The sequence below is a fragment of the Oncorhynchus masou genome, unplaced genomic scaffold (assembly GCF_036934945.1).
Source record: "Oncorhynchus masou masou isolate Uvic2021 unplaced genomic scaffold, UVic_Omas_1.1 unplaced_scaffold_1554, whole genome shotgun sequence".
In the NCBI taxonomy this organism is placed as follows: domain Eukaryota; kingdom Metazoa; phylum Chordata; class Actinopteri; order Salmoniformes; family Salmonidae; genus Oncorhynchus; species Oncorhynchus masou.
This window is the reverse complement of record NW_027005592.1, coordinates 10,001-24,315: the sequence shown is the minus strand read 5'-3', so window position 1 is coordinate 24,315 and position 14,315 is coordinate 10,001. Positions and strand designations below refer to the sequence as shown.

The window sequence follows — 14,315 nt, the reverse complement described above, 5'->3', positions numbered from 1 at the left end:
GCAAACATGAAGATGGTGTGCTTGAGGGGGTGTTCATGCAGGAAACAATGGGATGCTTGTGTGTGGGGGGGGGGGTGGCGTTCATGCAGCTATTAATGGGATGCTCAATGGGAGAAGTTCATGCAGTAACCAATGGGGTGCTCGAGGGGGGGGTGTTCATGCAGGTTTTAATGGAATGCTCAACGGAGAAGTTCATGCATTAACCAATGAAATGCTTCAGGCGGGCGTGCCCACATAAAGGAATGCCCTGGATTGCAGGCCGCAATCACACACTATTGAAACAGACCAAGCATATTTTTGTAGGCCTGGTACTCCACCAAGGTTCGAAGGACAAAGCCTATGTGGAAATGAATGGAGTTTTTGTAGGGTGTTTGGATAAACTGTGAAAATGAGGTCTGTGGTAAAACACAGGCTTATGAGATCTTGTACATTTTGTTCAATTTGATCATTTTCATCAGCTAATGTCATTTTTTTGTGAATTTTGAAGCATTTGTGTAATCAAAAGCACATAAAGGCTTTATAATTCATAAAGGTCATGTTAACTGACTGATATTATCTCAGAAAAAGAACAAGATCTCCTAAGCCTGTGTTAACCTCAGACCTTATTTCGGCATAGGAATGGCTGAAGGAACCACAGGTAACTCATTTCCGTTTGTTAGGACAAGCTGGCAGGCTCTTTAGCCCCCAATCTGGTTTTAATGTCTGGGAGAATCTCAATTGCATACTCACGAGGAGGATGGTGGGAGGAGCTATAGGAGGATGGGCTCATTATAATGTCTGGAATGGAGCCATAGAACGGGAGAAAACACATGGAAACTCCGTGTTTGACTCCGTTCCATTAACTCCATTCCAGCCATTACAATGAGCCCATCCTTCTATTGCTCAACCCACCAACCAGGAACTCGGCGGAAAATCTGTCTCCCTCCAGCAGGTGCCGTTTTTTCGCCCACCAAGCAAGGAGTTTTTGTATGGAGGTCAAGGAGTGTTAGTCAACAAATTGGCCAACAAAAAAATTAATGCCTTATTTGCAACGTGAGGTTTATTTGATCGAATATAAGTTCCACTAATCCAAAGAAAGGATAGTTGGAAGCTAAACAGCCCGCACTGCCGCTTTGTGGACAACAACTCCCATTTTGGGGCGGAAAGACATGTATTTTGTCAATATATGCATATATTGCCCCAATGCATTGTAAACAGGAAACACAACCTCCTCATGACCTTCTTCGATCTGAAAACGTAGCGGCAGCTCTCCCTAGCGGTTAGCAAGCAGTTAGCAGCGACGGGAGTGGAGATTGAGAAGTGAAAAGACAGGAAGGCCGTGGTACATCGGGGTCTCCTATACTAGATCTGCAGTGGCTCCGGCCGGGTATGACAGCTTCTAGCTATCGTCTTTGTATGGACATGTAAATAGCTGTTTTTGAAAGGTTTGTACAGTAAACAGCAGCACCGATTTACCAATAATGACAGCCTGAGTCATTGCTTAGTAGCTTGTTACATACAGCCAGTCAGCTAGCTAGCTGGCTGCTAAAACTGGTCAACATTAGCTGGAGAGCTTACTTTACTTCAGTCATTGCTCTACTTCCGCAACGGATAGTCAATATTTGCATGATGTTGCTAGGTAATTAACTGCCCCATTTTTGGCTCTGGGTTTGCTAATCAAAGTGCCACACAATTTCTCTATAAATGATGGTATACAGAAGGTTTGTTGCCAGCTAGGCTAGCTAGCATGATGGCTAACTGTCAAGTGATAATTGCTAGAAGTCTCTAGTTGTACCATTATTGCGGTATCCTCCTAGCTAACTAGTTAGGCCCTAGAGTTTTTCCACGTCCGTTCACGTGATCAGGAAAAGTTCCTGGTCCTACTGATTCCACACTAGCCTTGGAGTTGGGACTCTCAGTGAGAGTTTGTAAAATATTATTGGAAAGGCTGTTTCTTTGCACTTACAGGATCCCAATTATCCACCCTTCTCCCAAAGTGTGCGTGGATTTAAAAGCATTGGCATTAGGACATTTCCACCATTGTTACAGAAATAACCTGTAAGTGTGCAAGTGCACACTTTGGGAAAAGGTGGAGAATCGGGACCCACTCACAGTGTGTTGACCTGATCTCCTCCTCTCTTGCAGTAGATGTCTGTGTTGACCTGCTCTCCTCCTCTCTTGTAGTAGATGTCTGTGTTGACCTGATCTCCTCCTCTCTTGCAGTAGATGTCTGTGTTGACCTGATCTCCTCCTCTCTTGCAGTAGATGTCTGTGTTGACCTGCTCTCCTCCTCTCTTGTAGTAGATGTCTGTGTTGACCTGATCTCCTCCTCTCTTGCAGTAGATGTCTGTGTTGACCTGATCTCCTCCTCTCTTGCAGTAGATGTCTGTGTTGACCTGCTCTCCTCCTCTCTTGCAGTAGATGTCTGTGTTGACCTGATCTCCTCTCTTGCAGTAGATGTCTGTGTTGACCTGATCTCCTCTCTTGCAGTAGATGTCTGTGTTGACCTGATCTCCTCCTCTCTTGCAGTAGAAGTCTGTGTTGACCTGATCTCCTCCTCTCTTGCAGTAGATGTCTGTGTTGGCCTGATCTCCTCCTCTCTTGCAGTAGATGTCTGTATTGACCTGATCTCCTCCTCTCTTGCAGGAGGTGTCTGTGTTGACCTGATCTCCTCTCTTGCAGTAGATGTCTGTGTTGACCTGATCTCCTCCTCTCTTGCAGTAGATGTCTGTGTTGACCTGATCTCCTCCTCTCTTGCAGTAGAAGTCTGTGTTGACCTGATCTCCTCTCTTGCAGTAGATGTCTGTGTTGACCTGATCTCCTCTCTTGCAGTAGATGTCTGTGTTGACCTGATCTCCTCCTCTCTTGCAGTAGATGTCTGTGTTGACCTGCTCTCCTCCTCTCTTGCAGTAGATGTCTGTGTTGACCTGCTCTCCTCCTCTCTTACAGTAGATGTCTGTGTTGACCTGCTCTCCTCCTCTCTTACAGTAGATGTCTGTGTTGACCTGATCTCCTCCTTTCTTGCAGTAGATGTCTGTGTTGACCTGCTCTCCTCCTCTCTTGCAGTAGATGTCTGTATTGACCTGATCTCCTCTCTTGCAGTAGATGTCTGTATTGACCTGATCTCCTCTCTTACAGTAGATGTCTGTGTTGACCTGCTCTCCTCCTCTCTTGCAGTAGATGTCTGTGTTGACCTGATCTCCTCTCTTGCAGTAGATGTCTGTGTTGACCTGATCTCCTCTCTTGCAGTAGATGTCTGTGTTGACCTGATCTCCTCCTCTCTTGCAGTAGATGTCTGTGTTGACCTGCTCTCCTCCTCTCTAGCAGTAGATGTCTGTGTTGACCTGATCTCCTCCTCTCTTGCAGTAGATGTCTGTGTTGACCTGATCTCCTCTCTTGCAGTAGATGTCTGTGTTGACCTGATCTCCTCTCTTGCAGTAGATGTCTGTGTTGACCTGCTCTCCTCCTCTCTTGCAGTAGAAGTCTGTGTTGACCTGATCTCCTCTCTTGCAGTAGATGTCTGTATTGACCTGATCTCCTCTCTTACAGTAGATGTCTGTGTTGACCTGCTCTCCTCCTCTCTTGCAGTAGAAGTCTGTGTTGACCTGATCTCCTCTCTTGCAGTAGATGTCTGTATTGACCTGATCTCCTCTCTTACAGTAGATGTCTGTGTTGACCTGATCTCCTCCTCTCTAGCAGTAGATGTCTGTGTTGACCTGATCTCCTCTCTTGCAGTAGATGTCTGTATTGACCTGATCTCCTCTCTTGCAGTAGATGTCTGTGTTGACCTGATCTCCTCCTCTCTTGCAGTAGATGTCTGTGTTGACCTGATCTCCTCCTCTCTAGCAGTAGATGTCTGTGTTGACCTGATCTCCTCCTCTCTTGCAGTAGATGTCTGTGTTGACCTGATCTCCTCCTCTCTTGCAGTAGATGTCTGTGTTGACCTGATCTCCTCCTCTCTTGCAGTAGATGTCTGTGTTGACCTGATCTCCTCCTCTCTTGCAGGAGGTGTCTGTGTTGACCTGATCTCCTCCTCTCTAGCAGTAGATGTCTGTGTTGACCTGATCTCCTCTCTTGCAGTAGATGTCTGTGTTGACCTGCTCTCCTCTCTTACAGTAGATGTCTGTGTTGACCTGCTCTCCTCTCTTACAGTAGATGTCTGTGTTGACCTGCTCTCCTCCTCTCTAGCAGTAGATGTCTGTGTTGACCTGCTCTCCTCTCTTGCAGTAGATGTCTGTGTTGACCTGATCTCCTCCTCTCTTGCAGTAGATGTCTGTGTTGACCTGATCTCCTCTCTTGCAGTAGATGTCTGTGTTGACCTGATCTCCTCTCTTGCAGTAGATGTCTGTGTTGACCTGATCTCCTCCTCTCTTGCAGTAGATGTCTGTGTTGACCTGCTCTCCTCCTCTCTTGCAGTAGATGTCTGTGTTGACCTGCTCTCCTCCTCTCTTGCAGTAGATGTCTGTGTTGACCTAATGTCCTCCTCTCTTGCAGTAGAAGTCTGTGTTGACCTGCTCTCCTCCTCTCTTGCAGTAGATGTCTGTGTTGACCTGCTCTCCTCCTCTCTTGCAGTAGATGTCTGTGTTGACCTGCTCTCCTCCTCTCTTGCAGTAGATGTCTGTGTTGACCTAATCTCCTCCTCTCTTGCAGTAGAAGTCTGTGTTGACCTGATCTCCTCTCTTGCAGTAGATGTCTGTGTTGACCTGCTCTCCTCCTCTCTTGCAGTAGATGTCTGTGTTGACCTAATCTCCTCCTCTCTTGCAGTAGATGTCTGTGTTGACCTGCTCTCCTCTCTTGCAGTAGATGTGCGCTGTGCCTTCGAGATGAGTGTGAAGGCATTTGCGCTGGTCCCTGCCGTGGAGCAGGAGCTCCTGATGGGAGACAAGGCCCGCATCAACATTGAGTGCATCGAGTGCTGCGGCAAGCACCTGTACGTGGGCACCAACGACTGCTTCATACATCACTTCCTGCTCGAGGAGCACGCCACGACCAAGGGGATGCTATCCTACACCGTCCAGAAGCTGCTGTTCAAGTACCTGGGCCTGAAAAAGCCCGTGGAGGCCCTGAAGGCCGCGTCAGCGTTAGAACGCATCATTGTGCTCTGTGATGCTACAGTTAGTGTTATTGACATGATCACCTTAGAACCCGTGCCTTCGGGCGGGGCCAAGATCAAGGGCGTGGCCGCGTTCTGCGTCAACGAGAACCCGGTGACCGGGGACCCGTTCTGCGTGGAGATCGGGGTGCTCTCGGCCCGGCGGCGCACCGTACAGATATACATGGTTTACGAGGACAGGGTGCAGCTGGTGAAAGAGGTCAACACGCCGGAGCAGCCGTGTGCGGTCAGTCTGGACGGTTACTTCCTGTGCCTGGCCCTCTCCACGCAGTACATGATCCTTAACTACAGCACAGGGGCCGCGCAGGACCTGTTCCCCTATGACAGCGAGGAGAGGAAGCCCATAGTCAAGAGGATCGGCAGGGAGGAGTTCCTCTTGGCTGCCCCTGGTGGCCTGGGTGAGTCATTACAACAGCAGCTGTGTTGTTCATCAGTAGATCTTATTACTAACATATCACTAGTGAAGTATTCTGTCTCTCTGTCTGTCTCAGGTATGTTTGCCAATGCAGAGGGTATATCCCAGCGTGCTCCAGTGAACTGGTCAGAGAGTGTGATGGGAGCGGCTGTGTGTTTTCCCTATGTGGTGGCGCTAGACGAGGGCTTCGTCACCATCCACAGTATGCTGGACCAGCAGCTCAAACAGACCCTCTCCTTCAGAGACGGACACATCCTACAGGACTTTGAAGGTGCCAACATGGCTCCCCTACACTAGTCTAAATGTCTAGCCTTGTTGGCTTCCCTCAGTAGACCTATGTCTACAGTATCTATGGCTGGAAAGATGGTGTCCCTGACCTGTCTGTGTCCCTGACCCTGACCCTGACCTGTCTGTGTCCCTGACCTGTCTGTGTCCCTGACCTGTCTGTGTCCCTGACCCTGACCTGTCTGTGTCCCTGACCCTGACCTGTCTGTGTCCCTGACCTGTCTGTGTCCTTGACCTGTGTGTCCCTAACCCTGACCTGTCTGTGTCCCTGACCTGTCTGTGTCCCTGACCCTGACCTGTCTGTGTCCCTGACCTGTCTGTGTCCTTGACCTGTGTGTCCCTGACCTTGACCTGTCTGTGTCCCTGACCTTGACCTGTCTGTGTCCCTGACCTGTCTGTGTCCCTAACCCTGACCTGTCTGTGTCCTTGACCTGTCTGTGTCCCTAACCCTGACCTGTCTGTAACCCTGACCTGTCTGTGTCCCTGACCAGTCTGTGTCCTTGACCTGTGTGTCCCTAACCCTGACCTGTCTGTATCCCTGACCTGTCTGTCCCTAACCCTGACCTGTCTGTATCCCTGACCTGTCTGTGTCCCTGACCTGTCTGTGTCCCTAACCCTGACCTGTCTGTGTCCCTAACCCTGACCTGTCTGTGTCCTTGACCTGTCTGTGTCCCTAACCCTGACCTGTCTGTGTCCCTAACCCTGACCTGTCTGTGTCCCTAACCCTGACCTGTCTGTGTCCTTGACCTGTCTGTGTCCTTGACCCTGACCTGTCTGTGTCCCTAACCCTGACCTGTCTGTGTCCCTAACCCTGACCTGTCTGTGTCCCTAACCCTGACCTGTCTGTGTCCTTGACCTGTCTGTGTCCCTAACCCTGACCTGTCTGTGTCCCTAACCCTGACCTGTCTGTGTCCCTAACCCTGACCTGTCTGTGTCCCTGACCTTGACCTGTCTGTGTCCCTGACCTTGACCTGTCTGTGTCCCTGACCTGTCTGTGTCCCTAACCCTGACCTGTCTGTGTCCCTGACCTGTCTGTGTCCCTAACCCTGACCTGTCTGTGTCCCTGACCTGTCTGTGTCCCTAACCCTGACCTGTCTGTTCCCTGACCTGTCTGTGTCCCTGACCTGTCTGTGTCCCTAACCCTGACCTGTCTGTGTCCCTAAACCTAACTGTGACCAGTCCCTGTCGGTGGTTTGTAGGTAAGCTGGTTCTGGCCTCCTCTAAAGTTGTGTATGTTCTGGTGCCCCTACCCCTGTCCCTAACTGTGTCCCTGTCTCTGTCCCTGTCTCTGTCCCTAACTGTGTCCCTGTCTCTGTCCCTAACTGTGTCCCTGTCTCTGTCCCTGTCTCTGTCCCTAACTGTGTCCCTGTTTCTGTCCCTAACTGTGTCCCTGTCTCTGTCACTGTCTCTGTCCCTAACTGTGTCCCTGTCTCTGTCCCTACCTGTGTCCCTGTCTCTGTCCCTAACTGTGTCCCTGTCTCTGTTCCTAACTGTCTCTGTCCCTAACTGTGTCCCTGTCTCTGTCCCTAACTGTGTCCCTAACTGTGTCCCTGTCTCTGTTCCTAACTGTCTCTGTCCCTAACTGTGTCCCTGTCTCTGTCCCTAACTGTGTCCCTGTCTCTGTTCCTAACTGTCTCTGTCCCTAACTGTGTCCCTGTCTCTGTTCCTAACTGTCTCTGTCCTTAACTGTGTCCCTGTCCCCTGTCTCTGTTCCTAACTGTCTCTGTCCCTATAGGTAAGGTGGTTCTGGCCTCCACTAAGGCTGTGTACGTGCTGGTGCCCCTACCCCTGGAGAGACAGATTCAGGAGCTGCTAGCTGGACACAGAGTGGAGGAGGCCCTGGCTCTGACTGAGGGAGCCAGGAGGAACATTCCCAAAGACAAGTTCCAGGTACAGACTGTCTGCCACAAATAGTGTTTCTGCTAGAGAGCTTGTCAATACTCTCCACTAGCTGAAAACAGATGATCAAAAGGCTGATTTCTAGGCCTCCCAAGTAGAGCAGGGGTCTAATGCAGCGCTGTGCCACTAGTAGAGCAGTGGTCTAATGCAGCGCTGTGCCACTAGTAGAGCAGTGGTCTAAGGCAGCGCTGTGCCTCTAGAGGAGCAGTGGTCTAATGCAGCGCTGTGCCACTAGTAGAGCAGTGGTCTAATGCAGCGCTGTGCCACTAGAGGAGCAGTGGTCTAATGCAGCGCTGTGCCACTAGTAGAGCAGTGGTCTAATGCAGCGCTGTGCCACTAGTAGAGCAGTGGTCTAAGGCAGCGCTGTGCCACTAGTAGAGCAGTGGTCTAAGGCAGCGCTGTGCCACTAGTAGAGCAGTGGTCTAATGCAGCGCTGTGCCACTAGTAGAGCAGTGGTCTAAGGCAGCGCTGTGCCACTAGTAGAGCAGTGGTCTAATGCAGCGCTGTGCCACTAGTAGAGCAGTGGTCTAATGCAGCGCTGTGCCACTAGTAGAGCAGTGGTCTAAGGCAGCGCTGTGCCACTAGTAGAGCAGAGGTCTAAGGCAGCGCTGTGCCACTAGAGGAGCAGTGGTCTAATGCAGTGCTGTGCCACTAGTAGAGCAGTGGTCTAAGGCAGCGCTGTGCCTCTAGAGGAGCAGTGGTCTAATGCAGCGCTGTGCCACTAGTAGAGCAGTGGTCTAATGCAGCGCTGTGCCACTAGTAGAGCAGTGGTCTAAGGCAGCGCTGTGCCACTAGTAGAGCAGTGGTCTAAGGCAGCGCTGTGCCACTAGTAGAGCAGTGGTCTAATGCAGCGCTGTGCCACTAGTAGAGCAGTGGTCTAATGCAGCGCTGTGCCACTAGTAGAGCAGTGGTCTAATGCAGCGCTGTGCCACTAGTAGAGCAGTGGTCTAATGCAGCGCTGTGCCACTAGTAGAGCAGTGGTCTAATGCAGCGCTGTGCCACTAGTAGAGCAGTGGTCTAAGGCAGCGCTGTGCCACTAGTAGAGCAGTGGTCTAATGCAGCGCTAGCTGTGCCACTAGTAGAGCAGTGGTCTAATGCAGCGCTGTGCCACTAGTAGAGCAGTGGTCTAATGCAGCGCTGTGCCACTAGTAGAGCAGTGGTCTAATGCAGCGCTGTGCCACTAGTAGAGCAGTGGTCTAATGCAGCGCTAGCTGTGCCACTAGTAGAGCAGTGGTCTAAGGCAGCGCTGTGCCACTAGTAGAGCAGTGGTCTAATGCAGCGCTGTGCCACTAGTAGAGCAGTGGTCTAATGCAGCGCTGTGCCACTAGTAGAGCAGTGGTCTAATGCAGGGGTCTAATGCAGCGCTGTGCCACTAGTAGAGCAGTGGTCTAATGCAGCGCTGTGCCACTAGTAGAGCAGTGGTCTAATGCAGCGGTCTAATGCAGCGCTGTGCCACTAGTAGAGCAGTGGTCTAATGCAGCGCTGTGCCACTAGAGGAGCAGTGGTCTAATGCAGCGCTGTGCCACTAGTAGAGCAGTGGTCTAATGCAGCGCTGTGCCACTAGTAGAGCAGTGGTCTAAGGCAGCGCTGTGCCACTAGTAGAGCAGTGGTCTAAGGCAGCGCTGTGCCACTAGTAGAGCAGTGGTCTAATGCAGCGCTGTGCCACTAGTAGAGCAGTGGTCTAAGGCAGCGCTGTGCCACTAGTAGAGCAGTGGTCTAATGCAGCGCTGTGCCACTAGTAGAGCAGTGGTCTAATGCAGCGCTGTGCCACTAGTAGAGCAGTGGTCTAAGGCAGCGCTGTGCCACTAGTAGAGCAGAGGTCTAAGGCAGCGCTGTGCCACTAGAGGAGCAGTGGTCTAATGCAGCGCTGTGCCACTAGTAGAGCAGTGGTCTAAGGCAGCGCTGTGCCTCTAGAGGAGCAGTGGTCTAATGCAGCGCTGTGCCACTAGTAGAGCAGTGGTCTAATGCAGCGCTGTGCCACTAGTAGAGCAGTGGTCTAAGGCAGCGCTGTGCCACTAGTAGAGCAGTGGTCTAAGGCAGCGCTGTGCCACTAGTAGAGCAGTGGTCTAATGCAGCGCTGTGCCACTAGTAGAGCAGTGGTCTAATGCAGCGCTGTGCCACTAGTAGAGCAGTGGTCTAATGCAGCGCTGTGCCACTAGTAGAGCAGTGGTCTAATGCAGCGCTGTGCCACTAGTAGAGCAGTGGTCTAATGCAGCGCTGTGCCACTAGTAGAGCAGTGGTCTAAGGCAGCGCTGTGCCACTAGTAGAGCAGTGGTCTAATGCAGCGCTGTGCCACTAGTAGAGCAGTGGTCTAATGCAGCGCTGTGCCACTAGTAGAGCAGTGGTCTAATGCAGCGCTGTGCCACTAGTAGAGCAGTGGTCTAATGCAGCGCTGTGCCACTAGTAGAGCAGTGGTCTAATGCAGCGCTAGCTGTGCCACTAGTAGAGCAGTGGTCTAAGGCAGCGCTGTGCCACTAGTAGAGCAGTGGTCTAAGGCAGCGCTGTGCCACTAGTAGAGCAGTGGTCTAAGGCAGCGCTAGCTGTGCCACTAGTAGAGCAGTGGTCTAAGGCAGCGCTAGCTGTGCCACTAGTAGAGCAGTGGTCTAAGGCAGCGCTAGCTGTGCCACTAGTAGAGCAGTGGTCTAAGGCAGCGCTGTGCCACTAGTAGAGCAGTGGTCTAAGGCAGCGCTGTGCCACTAGTAGAGCAGTGGTCTAAGGCAGCGCTGTGCCACTAGTAGAGCAGTGGTCTAATGCAGCGCTGTGCCACTAGTAGAGCAGTGGTCTAAGGCAGCGCTGTGCCACTAGTAGAGCAGTGGTCTAAGGCAGTGCTGTGCCACTAGTAGAGCAGTGGTCTAAGGCAGCGCTGTGCCACTAGTAGAGCAGTGGTCTAAGGCAGCGCTGTGCCACTAGTAGAGCAGTGGTCTAAGGCAGCGCTAGCTGTGCCACTAGTAGAGCAGTGGTCTAAGGCAGCGCTAGCTGTGCCACTAGTAGAGCAGTGGTCTAAGGCAGCGCTAGCTGTGCCACTAGTAGAGCAGTGGTCTAAGGCAGCGCTAGCTGTGCCACTAGTAGAGCAGTGGTCTAAGGCAGCGCTAGCTGTGCCACTAGTAGAGCAGTGGTCTAAGGCAGCGCTAGCTGTGCCACTAGTAGAGCAGTGGTCTAAGGCAGCGCTGTGCCACTAGTAGAGCAGTGGTCTAAGGCAGCGCTGTGCCACTAGTAGAGCAGTGGTCTAAGGCAGCGCTGTGCCACTAGTAGAGCAGTGGTCTAATGCAGCGCTGTGCCACTAGTAGAGCAGTGGTCTAATGCAGCGCTGTGCCACTAGTAGAGCAGTGGTCTAATGCAGCGCTGTGCCACTAGTAGAGCAGTGGTCTAAGGCAGCGCTGTGCCACTAGTAGAGCAGTGGTCTAATGCAGCGCTGTGCCACTAGTAGAGCAGTGGTCTAAGGCAGCGCTGTGCCACTAGTAGAGCAGTGGTCTAAGGCAGCGCTGTGCCACTAGTAGAGCAGTGGTCTAAGGCAGCGCTAGCTGTGCCACTAGAGGAGCAGGGGTCTAAGGCAGCGCTAGCTGTGCCACTAGTAGAGCAGTGGTCTAAGGCAGCGCTAGCTGTGCCACTAGTAGAGCAGTGGTCTAAGGCAGCGCTGTGCCACTAGAGGAGCAGTGGTCTAATGCAGCGCTAGCTGTGCCACTAGAGGAGCAGTGGTCTAAGGCAGCGCTAGCTGTGCCACTAGAGGAGCAGTGGTCTAATGCAGCGCTAGCTGTGCCACTAGTAGAGCAGGGGTCTAAGGCAGCGGTAGCTGTGCCACTAGTAGAGCAGGGGTCTAAGGCAGCGCTAGCTGTGCCACTAGTAGAGAAGGGGTCTAAGGCAGCGCTAGCTGTGCCACTAGTAGAGCAGGGGTCTAAGGCAGCGCTGTGCCACTAGTAGAGCAGGGGTCTAAGGCAGCGCTGTGCCACTAGTAGAGCAGTGGTCTAAGGCAGCGCTGTGCCGCTAGTGGATTAGTGGTCTAAGGCAGCGCTGTGCCGCTAGTGGATTAGTGGTCTAAGGCAGCGCTGTGCCACTAGTAGAGCAGTGGTCTAAGGCAGCGCTGTGCCGCTAGTGGATTAGTGGTCTAAGGCAGCGCTGTGCCACTAGTAGAGCAGTGGTCTAAGGCAGCGCTGTGCCGCTAGTGGATTAGTGGTCTAAGGCAGCGCTGTGCCGCTAGTGGATAAGTGGTCTAAGGCAGCGCTGTGCCGCTAGTGGATTAGTGGTCTAAGGCAGCGCTGTGCCGCTAGTGGATTAGTGGTCTAAGGCAGCGCTGTGCCACTAGTAGAGCAGGGGTCTAAGGCAGCGCTGTGCCGCTAGTGGATTAGTGGTCTAAGGCAGCGCTGTGCCACTAGTAGAGCAGTGGTCTAAGGCAGCGCTGTGCCACTAGTAGAGCAGGGGTCTAAGGCAGCGCTAGCTGTGCCACTAGTAGAGCAGTGGTCTAAGGCAGCGCTAGCTGTGCCACTAGTAGAGCAGTGGTCTAAGGCAGCGCTAGCTGTGCCACTAGTAGAGCAGTGGTCTAAGGCAGCGCTAGCTGTGCCACTAGTAGAGCAGTGGTCTAAGGCAGCGCTAGCTGTGCCACTAGTAGAGCAGTGGTCTAAGGCAGCGCTAGCTGTGCCACTAGTAGAGCAGTGGTCTAAGGCAGCGCTGTGCCACTAGTAGAGCAGTGGTCTAAGGCAGCGCTGTGCCACTAGTAGAGCAGTGGTCTAATGCAGCGCTGTGCCACTAGTAGAGCAGTGGTCTAATGCAGCGCTGTGCCACTAGTAGAGCAGTGGTCTAATGCAGCGCTGTGCCACTAGTAGAGCAGTGGTCTAAGGCAGCGCTGTGCCACTAGTAGAGCAGTGGTCTAATGCAGCGCTGTGCCACTAGTAGAGCAGTGGTCTAAGGCAGCGCTGTGCCACTAGTAGAGCAGTGGTCTAAGGCAGCGCTGTGCCACTAGTAGAGCAGTGGTCTAAGGCAGCGCTAGCTGTGCCACTAGAGGAGCAGGGGTCTAAGGCAGCGCTAGCTGTGCCACTAGTAGAGCAGTGGTCTAAGGCAGCGCTAGCTGTGCCACTAGTAGAGCAGTGGTCTAAGGCAGCGCTGTGCCACTAGAGGAGCAGTGGTCTAATGCAGCGCTAGCTGTGCCACTAGAGGAGCAGTGGTCTAAGGCAGCGCTAGCTGTGCCACTAGAGGAGCAGTGGTCTAATGCAGCGCTAGCTGTGCCACTAGTAGAGCAGGGGTCTAAGGCAGCGGTAGCTGTGCCACTAGTAGAGCAGGGGTCTAAGGCAGCGCTAGCTGTGCCACTAGTAGAGAAGGGGTCTAAGGCAGCGCTAGCTGTGCCACTAGTAGAGCAGGGGTCTAAGGCAGCGCTGTGCCACTAGTAGAGCAGGGGTCTAAGGCAGCGCTGTGCCACTAGTAGAGCAGTGGTCTAAGGCAGCGCTGTGCCGCTAGTGGATTAGTGGTCTAAGGCAGCGCTGTGCCGCTAGTGGATTAGTGGTCTAAGGCAGCGCTGTGCCACTAGTAGAGCAGTGGTCTAAGGCAGCGCTGTGCCGCTAGTGGATTAGTGGTCTAAGGCAGCGCTGTGCCACTAGTAGAGCAGTGGTCTAAGGCAGCGCTGTGCCGCTAGTGGATTAGTGGTCTAAGGCAGCGCTGTGCCGCTAGTGGATTAGTGGTCTAAGGCAGCGCTGTGCCGCTAGTGGATTAGTGGTCTAAGGCAGCGCTGTGCCGCTAGTGGATTAGTGGTCTAAGTCAGCGCTGTGCCACTAGTAGAGCAGGGGTCTAAGGCAGCGCTGTGCCGCTAGTGGATTAGTGGTCTAAGGCAGCGCTGTGCCACTAGTAGAGCAGTGGTCTAAGGCAGCGCTGTGCCACTAGTAGAGCAGTGGTCTAAGGCAGCGCTGTGCCGCTAGTGGATTAGTGGTCTAAGGCAGCGCTGTGCCACTAGTAGAGCAGGGGTCTAAGGCAGCGCTGTGCCACTAGTAGAGCAGTGGTCTAAGGCAGCGCTGTGCCACTAGTAGAGCAGTGGTCTAAGGCAGCGCTGTGCCGCTAGTGGATTAGTGGTCTAAGGCAGCGCTGTGCCGCTAGTGGACTAGTGGTCTAAGGCAGCGCTGTGCCGCTAGTGGATTAGTGGTCTAAGGCAGCGCTGTGCCGCTAGTGGATTAGTGGTCTAAGGCAGCGCTGTGCCACTAGTAGAGCAGGGGTCTAAGGCAGCGCTGTGCCACTAGTAGAGCAGTGGTCTAAGGCAGCGCTGTGCCGCTAGTGGATTAGTGGTCTAAGGCAGCGCTGTGCCACTAGTAGAGCAGGGGTCTAAGGCAGCGCTGTGCCACTAGTGGATTAGTGGTCTAAGGTGGCTCATTTAACTGGGGTGATTGTATCCTTATGAAATGTAAAATATAGAATAAGAGGGATGAGATGTGATGCATCGTTACCTTTCTCTTCCATTACACCCCCCCCGTTCTCAGATATTGCACAAAAGAATCCTCCAGCAAGCAGGTTTCATACAGTTCGGACGGCTTCAGTTTCCCGAAGCGAAAGAACACTTCCTGACAGGTCAGTTGGACGTCCGGGAGTTGATCTCCCTCTACCCTCTCCTCCTCCCGGCCTCCTCCTCCTTCGCCCGAAGCCACCCGCCGC

At 52.8% G+C, this 14,315-nt stretch overlaps 1 protein-coding gene across 3 annotated transcripts in view; it reads left to right on the top strand.

Moving 5' to 3' along the window:
- The first annotated feature begins 1,017 nt into the window (after window positions 1-1,017).
- LOC135531205 (transforming growth factor-beta receptor-associated protein 1 homolog) overlaps window positions 1,018-14,315 on the top strand; it is a 22,146-nt gene continuing 8,848 nt past the window's right edge. The window contains exons 1-5 of one of the 3 annotated variants that reach the window (XM_064959326.1): window positions 1,018-1,366; window positions 4,780-5,490; window positions 5,584-5,778; window positions 7,528-7,682; window positions 14,144-14,315. The exon at window positions 14,144-14,315 is cut by the window's right edge and continues 67 nt beyond it. In XM_064959326.1, the coding sequence (XP_064815398.1) occupies window positions 4,803-5,490; window positions 5,584-5,778; window positions 7,528-7,682; window positions 14,144-14,315 (1,210 nt within the window). In that variant the 5' untranslated portion in view covers window positions 1,018-1,366; window positions 4,780-4,802. Of the gene's footprint in view, window positions 1,425-4,779; window positions 5,491-5,583; window positions 5,779-7,527; window positions 7,683-14,143 lie in introns of all 3 variants that reach the window. The other 2 variants (XM_064959325.1, XM_064959324.1) reach the window with 2 other exon arrangements.